Source organism: Diplotaxodon limnothrissa, linkage group LG9, assembly GCF_057381915.1.
Source record: "Diplotaxodon limnothrissa isolate DT_005_m linkage group LG9, D_limnothrissa_male_GT1.1, whole genome shotgun sequence".
Taxonomy (NCBI): Eukaryota; Metazoa; Chordata; class Actinopteri; order Cichliformes; family Cichlidae; genus Diplotaxodon; species Diplotaxodon limnothrissa.
Window position 1 is genome coordinate 8,813,994 of NC_140604.1, and position 19,796 is coordinate 8,833,789.

The 19,796-nt window shown below is 45.2% G+C and overlaps 1 protein-coding gene across 1 annotated transcript in view; it reads right to left on the reverse strand.

Annotated features, from left to right (window-relative positions):
* The window catches only part of nrp1a (neuropilin 1a), a 62,179-nt gene extending 43,109 nt beyond the window's left edge, over positions 1-19,070 (reverse strand). The window contains exons 1-3 of the mRNA XM_085361930.1: positions 18,572-19,070; positions 16,893-17,351; positions 15,450-15,624 (exon numbers count right to left, since the gene is read on the reverse strand). Of these exons, the coding sequence (XP_085218056.1) occupies positions 15,450-15,624; positions 16,893-16,959 (242 nt within the window). The 5' untranslated portion in view covers positions 16,960-17,351; positions 18,572-19,070. The remainder of the gene's footprint in view (positions 1-15,449; positions 15,625-16,892; positions 17,352-18,571) is intronic.
* Between the last annotated feature and the right edge of the window lie 726 nt (positions 19,071-19,796).

Sequence of the window (19,796 nt, forward strand, 5' to 3'; positions counted from 1 at the left end):
GTGAGAGGCGAGGACAGAGGGTAACTAACTGTGGAGCTGGACAGAAGTGTCAGCGCTACAAATTAGGTCTCCTGAGGCAGCGCGGTGGATGGATGGCTTCACTTGTCTTTCGGCTCAGATGGGGTGATCTGGGGTGATATGGAGCTGTCAAGACACACTGAGCCTTGTTCTTCTTCTTTCCTTTAAATCAGCGGTCCTCAACCTTTTTGCGCCACGGACCGGTTTGTGCCCGACAATATTTTCACGGACCAGGTGTCGCGGATAAATACAACAAAATAAAGCTAGTACCGGTACAGAAAAAAAAGAAGATCTATTCAAAACAAACGTGAAAAGACCCAGGAAAACCGAGTTAACGAAAAAAAAAAGATAACAAAATAACGCTAAAAACTGATAAAAACCCTGAAAACCATACATTTCACACCCGAGTCTCACTCTCGCGGCCCGGCACCAAATGACTCACGGACCGGTACCGGTCCGTGGCCCGGGGGTTGGGGACCGCTGCTTTAAATCTTTAGCGTGTCAGGTTAAAGGTTTGATACCAAGAAAGCAGCTGTCTGCCTGCCAACAGCCTTGGATAGCCAGATGTTTACACTCGAAATCTTTTTTCAGAATGACCCCACACACAGGCGACGTCACTGCATTACAACTGCCATCAAAATCTGACTGAAAAGATTGGGTTCACTTCATGTATTTTTAATATGTATTGTATTTATAACACCCTGTGGCTCTATAATATTTCTGAGGATGGGTGTGGTCCAGAGAGGTTGGCACATGGCTGCCCCTCCCTTAGCGTGGTTCTGCTGAACGTTGCTTCCTGTTAAAGGGAGTTTTTCCTTCCCATTGTCACCAAGTGCTTGCTTGTAAGGGGTCAACTGATTGATGGGGTTTTCTCTGTACTGTTGTCTTTGCCTTACAAAATAAAGCACCTTGAGGTGACTGATTTGGCACTATATGAATAAAACTGAATAGATTCTAAACTGATTGAGTCACCTGAGAAAACAGAGTTTATTTTCAAAAGTCTTACTGGCATAGGCATTTTCTTCATTTGAGTTTAACTCTTGACAGAAAGCTGCAACAATAAGATTTCTTCCCACTTTGTTTCGAGTCTACACACAATCAATTTCTTCTCTCCTCTACTCTCCTGTCCTCTCCTTTCCTCTCCTCTTGGTTCCCAGCTCACAAAAGAGAACATCAATCTTCCCATGGCCCTGCTCTGTTCTATCAGCAGACTTATAATTCACCTCAGAGCCTCTGTCTCTGCAGCTATCCCCCCCCCCACCTCCCTCCCCCACAACTGCCAAAAGCTGAGCATTGCCAGATGCCTAAAAAATTGATGCAGAGATGCATCACTGCGATGAAGAACGAAAGAAGAGCAAGCTGCAGTACAGCCGATTTTCTGCAACTGATTGAGTTTCTGTGTTTGCATGCATGCATGCATGCACACGCATACACACACACACACACACACACACACACACACACACACACACGTGTGCAAGCTCAGCATTAGGCGTGTGAAAAGAAGCTAGACAACTAACTAACTAATGTTTTCATCTCATCAGCCCTCACAGACTGCCTTCTCACCCCTCCAAGCAAAGAGAGGAAAAAGCTTGTTTTGGACTTCTATTTTGATTCCGATCACACCGAGAAAAGCTGTTTACTGCATTTCCACCCTGGCACATCATCATCATCAGCTTGGATGGCCCTCGTGAAGACGGCGCAGCGGGAGCGAGACTGCAGATGGAAGAGAGAACACGCCCCGGGGGGTCCTCGCTGTGGAAGAGAACGCGAGAGGAGACCTCCTACTCCAAAATGTCTCTATTTGTTCCTAAATGACTGGTGCATCAGCCAGAACTCCAGCGGTTCTGCGCCACCGGGTCCTACATGCTCCGCTTCTCTAACAGAGAATCCATCCGGGCCCTTATCATCTGGAAGACATTACGGGAAACGCTTGGCCGAGCACTTTGACGCCTTCAGAAGTCACTCCTGTTGCCAGCTGTGTTAAATGCAGCTCTAATCTGCTACTCTAAACACCTGTGGGTGCTCACCTCTAGGGGCTAAGAATCCTGAGGGGGGGACAGAGGACAGTTAACAACTTTGATTTTAGATATTAAAGGCAGCACATGAACATGGCCTACTTATAAACCTCCCCATAGTTTTGGGGGGTTTGCCGCTTGTCTGCGTCCCACTGACCTGTCGAGCTAAACCCAGATTCCTCCTCCCAGGAGCCTTTGCGATGACCTTTTATGCTGCATCACTGCTGCTCTTGTTGTTATTCCCCATGACAATGCAATCTAGTTGAGCTGTGCACCTATTTATCTGTCTAGTCTGCTTTGGGCCTGGGTGGGCCTGCTAGCACACCACAACACACACAGATAATTACACACACACACAGTTAGCTGCCTACCACAGTGCTAATAGTGAAAACGGTTTGCCAATCCAGTGGGGAAATTAAAGGAAAAAAGAGAGGGAAAGAAGCGGTGGGTGGGTGCGGAGGTGGTGGTGGTAGGGGGGCAATGTAATTCTCAACGACCTTCGCTTCACCGACTCAAATATATTAGCCTGCCTTCTTTCTTCAGGCACAGAGAGAAAGCAATCCGCTAGTGTCAAACGAGAACATTAGCCCTCCTCACAAAGCTAAAGAGAAGGCGACAAACCACCGGCCTAACAATATAACAGTTATATTGCCTGAAGCTTTCCCATGGAAATAATCTGTCCTCCCTCTATAAATGTCTGCTTGATATGGTTCTACAAAAGCAATGCAATCTAAGGCAATGCAATAACACTATGACAGACTGTATAAGGCTCACACAATTGGTTAGATTTCTTAATCAGACCATTTATAAGCTCATGCTTGCTGCGGGAACCCCCCCTCAGAACAAGAGCTCTTTCTTTGCTATCGCCCCTTGCTTCAACTGCATAAAGAACAAATGCCTGACCTCCTTTCTCAAGCATTTCTCTGTCTGCAAGCTGACATGAAAACATGTCACCTATAACATGTAAAAACAGCTCTGGGGAACATAAGTGGAACTGGCTAAAAAGCAGACCTGGGACGGCTCTGCAGGACCCGGGGAGACTTAACAGGAAAACGGACCTTGTTGTAGGCTGTCAGAAAATTCCAGGCCCAGGGACTCAATGTATTAATGAGACTTGTCGAACAAACTGCCACTTGGGGTTTTGGTAAAACATTGTTAAGGTTTGAATAAGTGAGCGGGGGAGGGCAAAGATCAGTTGATCTCTGAGTTACTTTTTCCGAGCCTGGGGGCGGGACATGCCTCGCTCAAATAAAATGATCTGTCGTTCTCCACTTTCCATCCCTCACTGCATCCCCATTGCATGTGACATTCATTAACCTAAGCCTAGAATAACAGGTTCCATTTTTCCTTGGGCACCAGTCCAGCTTTAATGACCCTTGTGTCAGCTTGTAAGGAAGTAAGGAAGAAAAAATGAGGCCGTAAATGAAGCTTACGTCTTAATGTTCGCAGCTCAAAACATTAACCTTAATGAACTTTCTGACTTCAAGATTTCGATTGGAGGGAGATATCTAATTATTTAAACAGGAAAAAAATAAAAAACCACGGGGTTGTTTTAAGCTAATCTTAACTTCTCAAACCACAGAAAATTATTGCACGAGTTTAGGTTCTTGGAGCATGCCAGCACACCCAGTGGAATAAACCACCAGCCAATCAGGGCCGACGGCTTCAGAAGTGGTTCTCACTTGCGAGGGGCGGAGGGCATGATTGGTTAACTCGCCAACCATGCTTCTGTATAGATGGATGGAGATAAAAAAGATGGATGAAAAGTTGGATATTCCCCACCCAGATGGCCCAGCTGCAACCATCAATGGGCCTCTCTGGGTGTCACCCCCACACGGTTAGACGTATTTTTAGACGCTGTAGCTGTTTCGGATTTTGCAGCGGCCCTGGCCACACGTTCGTAAGCATATTCGCTTTCCTAAACTGCAATTATCATTAGCATTGATGGATTTAGCATGCTTCCATCCATTAGCTCTCCTAATTACACTGTCGAGAGATCTGCCATCGCCAACAATCAAATTAATGAATTTGGCTGTTTAGACTCAATTATTGCACACCCCCACCTCCCCACCCCTTCTGCAACAAGCACAATAATCCCTTATTCAGAAATATGAGCACCCAGACTGACAGGAGGGAGATTTCTGCCCCCGGGGGGGCTCCTTCCCCGCTTAGCACAGAGCAGGCTCACACTAATGTGAACTTAAGGGATGATGGGAGGAGACAAGAAACAAGTGGGGGAAATAAAACTGACCACAAAAGCTCCCACTGTTAGCAGGCTGTCTGAATTGCCTGTGCTCACCTCACAAGTGAGGCCCACTGCACTTTGAACCCTGGGGAAGTATGTTCAGCTGATTCGCTTTCTGCTCCTATGAGCCACTGACGTGCCTTCAAGGCCAAAACAGAGTTGTGCATATTTCCAGTAATTCTCCATGGACACACTTGGACTTTATTCCCTTACTGGAGCAATGAAGCATGACCAAACGGTCATAACTACTGACTATCTGTCAGTAGTTACCTTGTAGTTCCTTGTACTAGTGTGATACTGCTAATTTGGAGGTTTAGGCCTTTTAAGGTATTATTGAACCAAAAGTAAAACAGGTGGTTCTTTTTAAGTAATGCACTCAACAAGATTTGGTTTTAATGCATCTGAAAGTTAAGTCCTGCTCCAAGACAACTCAATGAGAAGAAAAATGTGGATGAAATGCAAAAAAAAACAAAACCCTGATGACTTTCCCTTAAGTAAAGTATTAAAATAAGAATGAGCTGGGCTTTTTCCCACATATAACTCAACTATTTTCAAATATTCTCAATAAAAATGAAACTTTTTTTTAAATGTTACATTTTTTATCAGGATGCAATAATGCTGTGAGCGGTGCTGCCAATATTTCCTTTCATAGTACACATTTTGTTATAATGAATATTGTGGGAATGAGTAACTACAATCAATTAGAAAACTGCCCATGGCAAAATGGGAACACACATTTAGCACATCCCCCCCCCCTACTTAGTATGCTTGGGAAATGAATCTGTTTTGCATACAGCAAATACAGCATACATGCTTCTGAGTGCAGATCGGAGCGTTCGCACGCTGAATGTATGCGTTTCCAAATGAAGCGACCAAGCCTTTGGGGTAATTTCTTGAAACATTTCTTGGAAGTAAAGTAGCTATATCTGTTACGGCCTTATTATGTAGTCAGCTTGACTTGGAGCTATTATGAAGAACTATGTCAGCGATACACCAGCTCCTGAAAAGGTTTAACATGGACAAAACACAGTTAGAAACTGTGTGATATCATTTACAAAGGAACCAAAAAAGGCCGGCAGGAAATTAGTATAACATTTTTTTTTTAAGTATGAAAAGAGAGCAACCAAAAAAAAAAATACAAAGGATGAAAAAGGTGTGTGATTTCTTAAAGATAGCAGAGAGAAAGACCGAGTGAGAGAGGGGAGAGGAGCACTCCAGTCCATTTCTGGGGCCATTACAGGAGGGAATGACTCCCATTTGTCCCACCTTGACATTTGAGAGGATCTCTGATTACACATGAGAGAGGGGCAGGCAGAGGTGAGCGAGGAGAGAGTCCTCCACAGGGGTCTGTGGCACGGCTCAGATGATACGCCGCTGTTACAACAATGAGAAGTCAAGGGTAAAAATAACAGGGCATCGGGAGAAAGGGGTGATGTGGCACAGCAGGGCCGACTTGGATACTGTCTTTTTTTAAGTGTGCTATCCCTGCCCTTCTTCTTGTCTCCTGCTCTACCCCACGGAGCACCTCGGTGACATAAGTACACGTGCACCCTGCTGGGAAGGAGGGAGCAAATGGGCCCTTTATTTGAACCTGTAATGAAGACTCGAAAATCCATAACCCTCAGCTGACAGGATATATGCTGGTTTAACATTTCATCTCTTTATATGGCTATAAGCAGGGGTCAAATATGTTGTTCAAGTGTGGGTATTCAAATCATCTCTAAACACAATTTAATTTAAGAGCACAAAGACTCGCGGTTCAATGCGCTTGAAACACGGAAACATGCCGTTTATTGCATATGAATGTTTCAATATGCAAAACACTTCATTGTTGTAAGCATGCTTGGAAAATCCCAAGACTGTACGCCTCTGCTTGTGTTGAAAAATTTCATGCAGACACAATGAAAAATGCCCGATTCCGTCTGATCTAACAATGCTAAAAATGACTACACCCTTGCGATCATTTGTTTCTTATCTTGTGTCATTGTGCTTGTAGCTAACTAAGTACAGTTATGGACAAACACTTTGAATTAAAAACATACCTTTTGAGAGTGGTACGTGGTATGGTGGTACACCGCTACTCAGAATATGACTTTCTAATGACTGACACTGGTGTTTGCACAATGCAGGAGAGACTATAACCATGACACTGATCCGAAGGGTCAAAGAACAATATCCTGTTTATTCATGTCGCAAAAGGGTGTGTGCATTTGTGTGTGTGTGTGTGTGTGTGTGTGTGTGTGTGTGTGTGTGTGTGTGTGTGTGTGTGTGTGTTTGGGGTATGGGTTAGGGTGCTTGTTAGAGGACAAAGTATTACTAGATATCCTGTTCATGACTGGATGTGTAGGATGTACAGTACATGATTGGGGTCAGGCTTGCTGGAACCATGTGAAAAGAAGAGCATTCAAAAAAAGAAGGAGATAATTGTAAACAACTTTGTGCTAGTGACCCACTGAACTTCACATAGGACAAAAATCAGCTATGTGAGCTCTTCTTTGCTTCAGCTTTTATGGCCTGACAAAAAAACAGAAGCAGAACCAACATCCAGCAGCATCTACAGAGGTAATCATCTATCTGCTTATAGCAGCACTCCCTGTCGAGTAATGAGCATGCTGCTTTCAAAGAAGAGGCAGGAGGAACCTGACAAGGAGAGTTAAAAAAAGGAGGAAAGGAAGGGAGGAGGGGAGCTGAGTTTGAGGTCAGCTAGAGGTAAAGCCTTCGGGTGCTGTTCAAAACTCTCTTGCCTCTCCACAATGGACAGGAAGGGGAGAAAGAGTGCGGCGTGGGTGGGGTGAAGGTGTTGGTTGTGTTAAGAGGAAACAGCTGAGGGGAGATAGAGAAGTTCAGTTGGTGATAGAGGGAGTGGAGGACAAGCCAGAAAAGAGAAAAGCAAAGCATGCAAACAGCTGATACAGGTGCCAGCACGAATCCAGTAAAAAGGTCAGTGGCGTGAGTTCTTACACATGGCTCAGCAATGCTTAGGATGCTTGAGGGCAATGGTAATAATAACTGCACCGGGAATTATTCAATTAAATAGCCCATCCATCCCCACTGACAATCTCCCTCCTCTTCCCATTCTCTGTCCTCCCTGGAGTGGGTCAGAGAGCAGTCTGGGCAGGGTACTTCATGACCCGGTCATCTGGCTGGACATCTAGTCACTTGGCTGGGAGCAGGACAGAACTGTGAACATGTGAACATTCCCCCTCCCCCGTGGAGGACTGGGACTGTGTCCTCTTCGACCGATTAAAAAAAGAACAAACTACACCTGACCTCAGACTCGAGACAGCACAACCTGAATTTCTGAATGTTAACAGGAAGAGGAAGGAAGTGAGAAGAGGAAGAAAATAAATGAGGGAAGTGTTTCTACGGTTGGGACATATGTTTGCACAGTGAGGAGATCAGGCGATGCCAGATTCGGGGCAGTTTCCTTTTAATGTAAACCAGCCCTTGGATGGAAAAGCTAATGTTTAAATCCTCGTACTTTATTTCACTTTGACAACTGCATTGTTCCCAGATTGTGCAAAGAAGTCAGATTTTCCAACGATGCAGCACTCTGAAAGCCAACCGGGCCGTGCTGTGAGGGCCACACGCCAAGCAGTGCATCTCTTACGTGGCGATGGGCAGAGAGGCTGAATTCTTGGCATTGCAGAGCTGATTTAAGTGCTGATGACCGGCCAGCTTCTGCCAACATTTGGAGGGCAAGGTGAGTCCTCCATTTACTTGCCTGACAATTGAACGTTACCGTCGAGCTGGATTAGCTGCATTATTTCCCCCTGCTTTCTGGTAAAGCCTGCGGGTGATAGACATACGTATAAGAGAGGGGCCTCCTGGTTGGTTATCCCCTCATGAGCGAGGGTCATGCTGGCGCCAGACACCCCAGCTACTTATATTACTTATAGTGCTACCCTACTGAGATAACACCACAAATGATTGCTGCTAGGCCAGATATAAAGGCCGTTTTTACAATTACCACCAGCTAACAAAAGAAATACACTTGTGAGGAAAAAAATGTAATAGTGGTCATAATAAAAAAAAGAAAGAAAGACCACAACTACTCTTGCCAATTTAGTGAGGGGAGATCAAGCAAAGAGCAAACAAAGCGAGGGATTGTGAGTGGCTCTAACTCAATCAGGGAGCAGTGGGGTACCGCCCCATCAATCACTGTCTGCTTGCTGCCCTCGCCGAATCACGCTGAGTTGAGTGGTGAAGAACCACCAGAGAGCCAACAACCCGCTGTGGCGCAAACACAGTGACCGAAAATGACCCCAGGGATCTATCTGGGGGCCCTTGGCTTCCTATTTCCTACCTACCTACCTACCTACCTACCCTCTCACCCACTGCAAACAAACTTTACCTTAAGAGAACCCCCTCTGGAGACTTTGGCTTGATTGTCTGAATAGAGAGCCCTGTGGTCGCCGAGACCACCCCCTCCCACCTGCTGCTCCTTGTGGATCTGTACGCACCGTGGCGTTAGGACAACAAACAAGCTGAGCAGGCCACATCAATCAAAATCACGGGCCCCCTTTCAAGGTTAGACCACTGAGTGAAACGTGTCTGACAAGCCCGGCCACGCAGCATTAAAGCGTCTAGAAGTCCCTCGTCTATTCAACTAAAGGGCCTCCTCTCCTTCCTTTTCTCCTCTTTTTCTTATTTTCTTACAGTTAATAGATGTAGAGAGCCGAGATTACCAAATGTTCTCCTGTAATCAGGAGTCGCTCTATTCGGCTCCCTTTTTTTCTTACAATCTGTTTTGGATAAAGAGGTTGAAAAAAAAGCATAAGGCTGACATATCTAAGCTGTGTGGGCCGCAGCTCCACTCCACAAGAAACTTCCATATAGGGGAAGCTTGTACTGGGTTGGAAAGAAGAAAGAAAGAGCTGAGCAGTGTGCCAGGAGCAGCTTAGGGATAGTAGACCCTGGCAAACACAAGGAGCTCACTCCCACACTGAGATGACAAACAAAACGGGCAGACATGTGAGACGCTGATGCTTTTGTGCTGTCACAGATATGTGACTGCTGACTTGAAATCTGGAGGTTTGTTCATGAGCCCGGAGCTTGTCGTCTCCCTTCCCCCCCCCCTCTTTCCCTCATCCCTCCTTTCTCCCCTTCTCCTCTGCCGTGAAGTGGACCTGCCTCCTGCTGTGAGGCAGAGTGGCTCACCTCCCGGTTGTGGTTAGGTTGTTGTGCATGAATCAACGTGGTGACAGAGCAGCAGGGAGGATGGCAGATGCCACGGCCAGAAAGCTTTTCAATCAGACTGCCCTTCCAAGCTGCTGCCAAGGTGAAACACTTCACCGGTGGATGAAAAAAAAGACCCTGAACCCCACGGTCACTCTCACTCGCTCGCACACGCATACATGTGCGAGCACACATGTGCCCAGACCTACTTTAATCCCGCTCATTAGCTGGGGAGTAAGCCCTCCATGTTTAAGAGAGATGAAGAAGGGGAAGAAAGAGAGTAATGAGAGTGAAGGTCAGTGGTTTTCTGATGCAACATCTCTGTCTGCTGTCTGTTCTGCTCTGCCCTCCTGTTAATTAACTGCGGCTTTCATTTGCTTTTTGCTTTAAAGGCTCACCTGCCTCATTAAGAGTTGCGTTTTTTGCACCGAGAACACTCGTCTGGGGAAGTTCTTTTTTTGAATCCTTGCTGGCAAAATAAGGCTCCGTATAATTACAGTGAAGTCCAAACAAGACACATTCAAAGTGGATTGCCTGCTCTTTGAGATGCTGCTGACAAGCTTTTTTTTTTTTTTCCTAAGGCGCAGTGTTTCAATGTAATTTCGCCTCTGATTTGATTTCCATTGTTATGAGCTGTAGGAGTCTGTTGCTGCAGAGAATATCAGGTGCACAATTTGAGCTGCCTTTGTCAAAGCCGCTAGTTAAAAGAAGCGGTGTCGCCCTACGCACTCCATTTTGCAGCGCCGATTTCACGGTGCCAATTTGACCTCCCCTACCCCCACCCCACCCCAGCATGGATGCTTCAGTGACATGCACTTAAAAAAAACACACACATAAAGAACAGAGTGACAGCAGAAATAAATGCCCTCTAACAGGCTGTAAGTATCTCTAATAATCCATGTCAATTTAGAGACCCAACTGGCAGCACTGTGGATCACAGCGCCTCCTTTCAGAGTTACCACCGCCACCACCACATCACCACCTGCCAACAGAACATTTCTGTTGCATTCCTGTTTTTTTTTCCCGTTTTAATTATTTTCCTCTGACGGCTACTAAACAAACAGTCCACCTGTGGTCCTTTGCCTGCAGTTACCTTGCACAGCCAGTTTTGAGAAGAATAAGCAACACTTGTTGCACGTATGAGCTGTAGTGTCAGAGCAGCGTTTTGTTGTTGTTTTTTTTAACTAACTTTTTGTATTTGCTTAACTGAAGTCTTTCCCTGCACAAAAGACACTGGTGCTCAGGGGAAAATGAAAGCAACAATGCTGGAAAAACAGCAGAACAGCTTCAGGGACTGCGACACTCAAGCACCAACACAAGGGCTGGTTGTTTCAAGGTGTTGCAGCCCTCTTCCAGAGACCACGTGGGGAAAAGCAATGCATGTGTGTTTTGGATCTCATAAGATTTGATTTTTCGTGCTATGATAACTTTGTATTTTTTCCATCCATTTTCATGTGAGCATCAGAATTAAGTACGAATCTAGTAAATGTTATGTTTGTTTGTTTTTTAATGAGGAAATCATAGTACAACTTGTATAGAAAATAGAAGCATTCCTCTCATGTAGTGGCCCTCTGTGCAGGCTTGTGCCTTGGCATATGCCACATCCATTTTTTGCGCCTCGCCTGCAGCTGCAAGATAAGTTACAGAGTGATTGTGAGGTGGGTAATCAAAACAAGCAAGCAGCAGCTAAGATTAAGGGAGGAGCCCTTGTCCCCCACCACCACCAGCCGTGAAGCTCTGCTGGTCTTTATACTGTAGCTGCTGTGTGCTATTAAGGCTGGAATGGTAACAAGGGAATTAGGGAAAGTGGCCAAGAGGATCTTGTCCCTAAATCCCCTTCTGTCCTCCACTCTCACTTCCTAGAAACAGGTGGCAGTCACCTTTGTTGGACACTGTGCCCATGTTGAGTGGAGTTAGTGGGATTCCACATGACAAAGAAAGAGCCATGGTTACAGGGTCAGTTAATACCCCCACCCCCCACTTCCCCAAGTTCCTGTCACCTCTGGAGCTCTGACTTGGTCCCCATGCCACAAGGGGTAGGATGCCTATTATAAAAGGGACATAACAGAGAATGTTTGTCTTCCCAGCAGGCCAAGCAGCTCTGTGTGTGTGTGTGTGTGTGTGTGTGTGTGTGTGTGTGTGTGTGTGTGTGTGTGTGTGTGTGTGTGTGTGTTGTCAGGGGTGGGCTGGGCTGGGGGGGACTCAGTAGGAGACTGCAGCAAAGGGGCATAAGGACAGAAAAAGGAGAAAATTATAATTAAAAAAGGAAACTTTTCCAAGCTTCCAGGCACCTGAAGATTTGAGGGGGAGCTCGATGACTTTTGAACTTTGTGTTGAGGTGGGATGTTTTCGATCTCACGCACAAAGAGCTGCTCGAGAAGGCATTCCTTGAATATCTCCTCCGCTTAGTACCATCCTGTAATACGTGTCATCTGAACCCCTCCTCATGCTACTCTGCACGTTGGAATTTCAGCAAGGTCTCAGGAAAATACCAGGGAAAGGCAAAGAAAGAGGAGGCTGTGTCTCCTTCTCGTTTTTATCCCTCTCTCTGTTCTAGCATGACTTCGACTAGCTTACAAACTGCAAGGGAGCTCTCAGTGAGCTGAAGACAGAAGAGCTTTTTTGGAGGGGGTTTGTTTTCTTGCTTTTTTTTGGTTTGGTCAGCAAATCCAATGCTATCAATGATTCATAATGTTGTCAGGAGTACATCATATCTCGAGAAAGTTGGCTCCCCTCCTCGACTCAGCAAGAAAGTAGGAGGAGGAGGAAGAGGAGGAGGTGGAAAGAACAGCCTCCAGCTTCAGATGAAATATTTCTAGGTCTTGGTTTAGATGAGTTTAAAACTAGAAACATTCACCAGATTTACTTGAATCTCACAAAATAATAATAATAATGATGATGATGATGACACGAGTCTGTTAATCAAATATAAAACCTTCCCATCGCTTCTTTAGATCCATCTCCACTTATACCTCCCCACGACAGAGCTAGTGGAGCCAGATGAGCCTGACAGGCCTTATCAGATAACCGTGAATAAAGAGAGAGAATAGGTGCGCGGAGCGAAAGCATATCTGTTTACTCCAGCTTTTCACTCCGGCTAAGCTCGCTCATTCCGACGACTTTCAGATCGAATTGACTTCAAATATTTGCCTTGATGCGGGCTGCGCCTTTGCCTCAAACTTCATTAGCTGCGTGAGGCAAGTGAGGGCAGCTCCAGCTCCCCCCAACCCCCGCCCCCATGAAAAACTCCACTCTGTGAAAGTCTACAACGGTGCGTGAAAGGTAAACACGTTCTGCATTCAGAATCGCAGGGCTCACTTAGTCGCCTTATCTCCGTGATGAAGTGTTTTCCTCCTCCAGCTCGCAGGATACAGGCCCCTGCACTTCCCCAAACAAACCTGTCAAGGGGAGCGAGCACGTGCAACAACAGCAGCAGCAGCACGGCAGCCAGGCTCCACTCACAGGGAAGGCTGTTTTTCTTTTCTTTTCCAGGAGCACCACTTTGAGTGCTTCTTGTTTAGTTTGCTGATAAGACCCATGTTGGAGAACATGTGGTGCATGTGTGTTCCATTTGCCCACTAATTAGATTGCAAGGCAGTGCACTGAAGCATGCATTGTAACCCCACCGCCTCCACCTCCACCCACTCTGCAGGTCCATCAGATAAGGAAGCCATTCTGGGCTCTCATCAGTTTCCATTATGTAAAGGGTTGACTTGGTGAGTGGGGCTCCAAGAGGGGCTCTGATGGTTCAACACAAATCGCACCCAACCCAACTACTGTCTGCAGATACATGAGTCACTTATGTTCCCTCACTTATAATCAAGTTACCCATGGACATTGCCATGTCAGCTATTAGGCCAGCAATCAGCCTTCACGTTGCACAGTGCCATAGTTTTGAAATTAAGGAGGGTGGAGTGGAGTGTGTGTGTGTGTGTGTGTGTGTGTGTGTGTCTGTGTAGAATATGTTACGAAGTAGAAGCAAAGTCCCATGAAAACCACTCCATTAACAGCATTAAAAATGAAACGGCACACCGGGTTAAAAATAGGAAAAAAGCTGTGGGTTAGGCTGACCCCATTTTCAGGTGCAATCTCTGTGAGGCCCACATGAATCAGAGAATGACTCAAGTCATCTGTTAATTTTTTCTTTCTCCTCAGGACAAGCAGGTTATAGCCTCCTAACCACTGCAGACTGAGTCTTCTTCAAACGTAATGAGAAGCAAAAGAAAATCAGAAGCAGCAACGAGGCGCTCCTGACACCCACTGCACAACATTCATTTGCTGACAAATGTATGAGCAACCGGTTAACTGGAAACCACCAAATTTGTGGCTGCTAAATGAAAGAGCAGTGCTAATTTGCAAATGACACATCAGTGGCTCACTAAGCTCAATGTCCTCCCTCCTTTCAAAAAAAAAAACCCTTCCTTGCTCCCACAGCAACTCTATTCTCCTTGCTGCATGTGTTTAGACACAGGAAATTCATTCCTGACTAATTTGATTAACATAAGCATTGTCACTGCTGCCCCTACTCCTACTCCAGTCCCTTCCTCACTCTCAGTTTCTAACTAAGGACCTCAGACAGCTTAATGGCCTCCCTGGTGCTGAAATCGAACCCAAAAGAAGTGTCAAAGGAGCACCCACACTCCAAAGGACACCAGCATCTGCACTAAACCCCTGTCAGCAGTAAAGAAAGGCTAAAGTGGGATTTAAATCTGGGATTAAAATAAATAAATAAATAAAAGAAGCCTGCAAACGTATACACTGGGGCCAATTCAAGGAGCACAAAAGAAAGTGTAGGGTCCAGGTTTTGGGTGGAGCGCAGATACAGTAACAGGATCCAGCAAAGCCCTCTACTCTCTGGAGCCCTGCAGCGTAAACAAACAGCTGAGACAGAGACAGGGCAGAGGCACCGACACACGTGCACACACACACACACACACATACACACAAAACACCACATCACACACAATCAGACTGAGGCAGTCTGCCCAGGCAAGGCTCACCTCAGGGCACCCACACTGACACCGGCTCATCACATTACTGTCTGTCTCTGGTTTCATCGGCTTAAACTATCTATCTGAAAACAGCTTAGCCTTTTTGCTGGATGCAACAGCTCACAGCTTACAGGTCAAATAAGGATCGGTAAGTAACCGTCGCTGAGAGCGCCACCTTAAAAGAGTGCTTTCAGTAAGTTTGGGGTGAGGTGGAGGGGCACTAGTGAAAGTAAATTTTAAAAAATCCCATGTCAGCCAGATAATTTCACTTTGTTCTGACTTTATTAAAGTGGTTGTCTAATTAAAACAAGCTGTTTTTAATGCAATCGCTTCTTTTTCTTTCTTTGTTTAGAAAGTAATTGGATTTCGAGTCACTGGTTTACTGCTCAGACACTTTTAATAGACATTCTTTTTTTCATGCAGTGCAGAAAGTAGCCGCAATTAAATGCCTCTGCTGAGGTTTTGGCCTCTTCAATCCCCTCCACTTCCCCCTTCCCCTCGCTCTGTCTTCTGCAGAAACACAGCAGTTCAAATCAGTATTAAATGCTGGTGACTTCACTCCACAAAGATGAAAATCAAGGACATTCCAAAACCAAATGGCAGGAGCGAGACATTCCTACTCCCCTATGTAGTGCCAGACCTGGATTACAATAACACAGTTTTCACTGAACCCACCTCCGACACTAGATGGCGCAGTTTCATGAGCAATAGACATGAGGGGAGAGGAGGAGTGGGATTCAGACTGGCGTTATAGACAGCACTGTAACAGTGCCTGTACATCAAATATAAATAAACATAAATCTGTAGGTGCTTCTTCCACCGCCAACAGAATGAAAGCACACATTTACTGTTTTTGGCAGAGGTCTCACTGTTTTTTTTTTTTTTTAATTCCCTATCTTTCGATCAAATTGGGGCCCCCGGGGACAAAATCTGCCTGAATGAACGAGCGTTTGTATTTGCACATGTGTTTTTCATAGAGAAGAAGCGCGGTGCACGTACTTGCACTCCCTGTCCTCCAGATCAAAATGCGGATTGAAGTTGATGAGGATCCGCTGGTGAGGACCAGGCGCCGAGATCACCCACACGCATCTCTGAGAAGGGGGATAAGACGTGGGGTATCCGGGCGAAGTGAGGTAGTTGGCGGTTGAGATTCTGATGTTGCCTCCACATTTATCTGGAGCGGGGAGGGGAGAGAAAATAAAAGAGAAAAGTTCTTAAAGGATACGGAAACAAACGAGAGTGATACATCACTGGCAGCTCAGAGAGACACAATAGTTTGGACTACTACAGCGAGCTTTACAAGACCATTTCTTTCACACACAACACACTGTAGACAAATCATCTTCTTCTTATAAATAACGTTTTGGTGTAAGCGTGGAGCGAAAATGTTGTTCCACAAAACCAGACCGCTGCTCTGCGAGATGTTGCAAACATGCTTATCTATCTGTAGAGTGGAAAAAATAATCATCTTTTACCAGATTGCGACTCTGCAGTGAGGGTTAGTCAACAGCAGAATAACGCAGTGATGGAAAATTATCAGTAACGAGCGAGTGAAATTCACTTAGTCGTTAATTTCATGCTGTGACATGCACACGCTTAAATTACACTGCCACACATTACGAGGGGAAAATGATAAGCCTTTGCTGACTGATCCATATAACACAAAGGACCGAACAAGAAGACGCCCTTTTATTATTTACTGTTTATTTATTTTTATTATTTGCAGTCATTCTCCTTTAATCTTGCATATAAAAGTACCCCCTCGTTAAAAAACAAAGTTCCTTTTGCTTTTATTTCTGTGTTATAAAAGCTCATGTGTGCTTTCCTAACGCATTCCCCCTCCGAAGTCTTTCACAGCGGAAAATAAAAGCTGAAGTGAAACAGAACCTCCGAGAATAGAAACCGGGAAAGTTGTGCAAGCCGAGCGTTTGGGCTGACTTTTTGAACTTCATCCTGACTTAGAAATTCTTTACCAGGAGCACAAGAACCCGGGTGCCCTAAAAAAAAGTAGTTGAATTGGTTTAAAAACTGCTTAATTGTTGGAATTAAGTCTTTTAAAAAATATCTGCAAAGAAAGCAAGTATTCAGGAGTATTTTAATGGAATTTGGTAGAAAATATTTGAACGGAAACAAGGTAACAACCCTAACGCGCTGGACAACAGGAATATCAAAGAGATCCCATAAATACAAGTGAAATCATATAGCAGTAAAAACGGTTTTAACGAAGGCTACAGATAAGTGTCAGTGAAGTCACTTTACTAAGTCTGTGTGGAAATAATATCAGAGGGGTTTTCTTTAGGCGTTGGTAGAATGAGCAGGTGAGCGCCTTGTGAGTTTGCCCGGAGATCAGCGAGGGCTAATCTTTAGAAAAAACACCGGGATTAGTAGCTTTGCAGTGTACATAAAATCTGTATTTATAGAGAGATCAGATGTCACACTTACCGTTTTTGAAAGCCTTGGCCACCGAGAGGATTCCCATAAACAGGATAAAGACTAATCCACAATGCATCCTTGTTTTATCACCAGGAAAAAAAATAAAATTACGTGTATATAGATATAAAAAACAAAAACAAAAATCCTCTGAAAATAAACTCCTCCAGAAGATGTTTTTTTCCTCAAGGGAAAGTATTCTTCTCTCCACTCTGTCCAACAAATAAAGCTGAAGTGTCTCTTAACGAAGTTAGGAGTGATCTGAGTGCGGGCTCAGGTCGCTGGCATCCTGTCATTCAGCTCCGGTTTCCTCTCGCCTGCGCCGTCTGCTCTCCACTCTCCAGTGCCGACCTTGCCATATCCTCTCCAAAAGAAGCCAGAGCGCAAGGCGGACGAAGAATCAGCCACTCCAGCCCTGTCTTTTGCGTCCTTGGCCCTTCAGAAGGTGCCCGGGCAGGATGTAATCCTTGGCTGTGGAGTGCACAAAAAACAAAACAGCACAAACGTGAGAGGTGAGCAGACTATGAAAGCGTGTCGCCTCCGTGCGCACTGGACATTCCCCAAAAGTGTCTAAAAGCGCCTTATCTGACACAATTAAGACTCTGAAGGCACGGGTACACCCCTTTCCCCCAAATTGTGACCCGCTTTGCTTCAATAGGCTTAGAGTAGAGAATGGGAGAGGTTGGTGATTGGCTTGATTACAAATAGCCAACCTATGTCTGAGAGGCGTCGCGTCTTTATAAGTAAGGAGAGCGGCACACTGAGTGTCAGAGCACCAGCGGTCCGTTAAGTGACACTATTCTCTCTCTCTTGCTCTCTCTCTCCCTTTTACTCACTCACGCTCTCTTCCGCTCTCTGTGACAACAAGCAGTCTGACATTAATGCAAAACGTAGCGACACAACACTACCACCCCCGCAACTATCTGAGATCTCGCCATAAACAACAGCAGCAGCAGCAGCAGCAGCAGAATGCTACTCCTGGAGGACAAGCTACCACTCAAGCCTGGATTTTAGGCTGTATTGTAGAGGGCATTTCCCCGGGATGTGGTCATTAGCTTGTGTGTGGGACCGATGCCTTTATGTGATAAACCAACGGATAAACCTGATCTTTTCATCCCAAGTTCCCCTTTGTGGGTGCAAGTCCTAAAAAACACAGAAAACAGAGCTCAGATGTAAGCCAATTTACATCGAAGTGCTTATCGTGGGCCTATTTTTTCTCTCTACAAAGTGTTTCCATCTTTCTTTTATTTTGATTTTATTATTATTATTTTATTTGCATGCCTTTTATCCACCAGGAGCTATGTAACGCTACTGTTCTTAATAACCACCCCACATCAGTGACACCATTTAGCTGGCACCCTGAAAATTTAAAAAGAAATCAATTAAAGCATAAATTACGGTGTAGCCTCGAGTCGGTTACTCAAGGCTGCCCTTACTGGGTCACACTGCACAAAAAGGAACGAACCTCAGCAAACACAGCATGCTCTACTCTAAATTCCTGCATTAAAAGAAAGCAAGCCAGTGTATGAATAACAATAAAATCGACGGTAAGATAATAAGATGGTCATATCAGCCAAATGTGTAAAAACTGTATTACATTAAGTGGACTCAAAGCAGAAGATTCCTTTCAGTCTCTCACACAAGTTAAATACATTTACAAAAAAAAGAAAAGAAAAAAAACCTGCATTCACCTGCTTCTTCAGGACTCGCAAACCTGCAGGCATCCAACCCTCCCCTCTCCACTTTCAACACGAGTGGAGCGGAGTGTAGGATCCGATAGGCTTCCCCCAAATCCTATTAAAATGACACCAAATCTTCTCCCGAGCTTCCAAAAGAAGCAAGCCAACGTATCCTCCCCCCACGAAAAAAGAAAAAAAAAACTCCTCCCTGGGCTACACGCCGTGGAAGAATCGCACCGCAGTCCAATCCAAACCGCGCAAAGGCGCACAGCCGACACCCGGAGACACTCTCCCCTCTCCGCGTACAGACGGTCCCTTCGCCGCGGATGTCTCTGGGTCTCCCGGGCTGTTTAGCTCTCATTCACGCGCGGTCCAAACTGCAATACGACCAGCGTGTGGAGGAACAGTGTTGAAAATTCTTCAGTGAGAGAGGTGGGATAAAAAAAAATCTACAGAATAAAAATAAAAGTCCTTATTGGTTTAATTCAACTTGTTTCCCGTCCGTCTCTCTCCGTGCGCCACCGCTCTCGGCTCCTCCACTGATGCAAATGCAGAGGGTTTGAGTCCCTTGCTAGCCACACACACACGCCCCTTTACGAGAGAGGAGCGCGCGGGCGTGCGCGTGTCGGTGTGTGAGTCTCTGCAACGCTTATGCAGATTTCATTCAACTGCCTTTCTCTACCTGCCCGTGGGCTTCCTTGGCCCCTTCGGGATGTCACATTACAAGTGAAATACTGAACCGACAACGTCTCTGCGCACGTGAGCCATCATGAAAAAAGGGGTTTTATTATTATTATTATTATTATTATTATTATTATTATTATTATTATTATTATTATTATTATTATTATTATTATATATTTATTTATTCATTCATTTATTCGTTCCTGAAAATGTTAACCAGCTTGATGATGAACTTATAATCCACATAGCAATGTCGCTTTAACACAATATAGACACTGTGTGGTCCTGTACAGTTTCTGGAAGCTTATAGAGGCTCGACGAAGTTGTGCTGCTGTGATCAAAGAAGCTGTGAGCTGGTCGTGAAAGACATTAGGGATGTAAGAAGCAACACTGACAAGGGAGATCAAGTTGACTAATCATGGACAATACAGTCCCTTCATTTCTTCATCCCTTTATTTTTATTATTCATTTATAATTTATGAGAAGCGAGACTTTTCCAGATCAACAGATTGTTTAGCGGAGAGCGGAGTGACAGCAAAGGTTTTCCTCATGA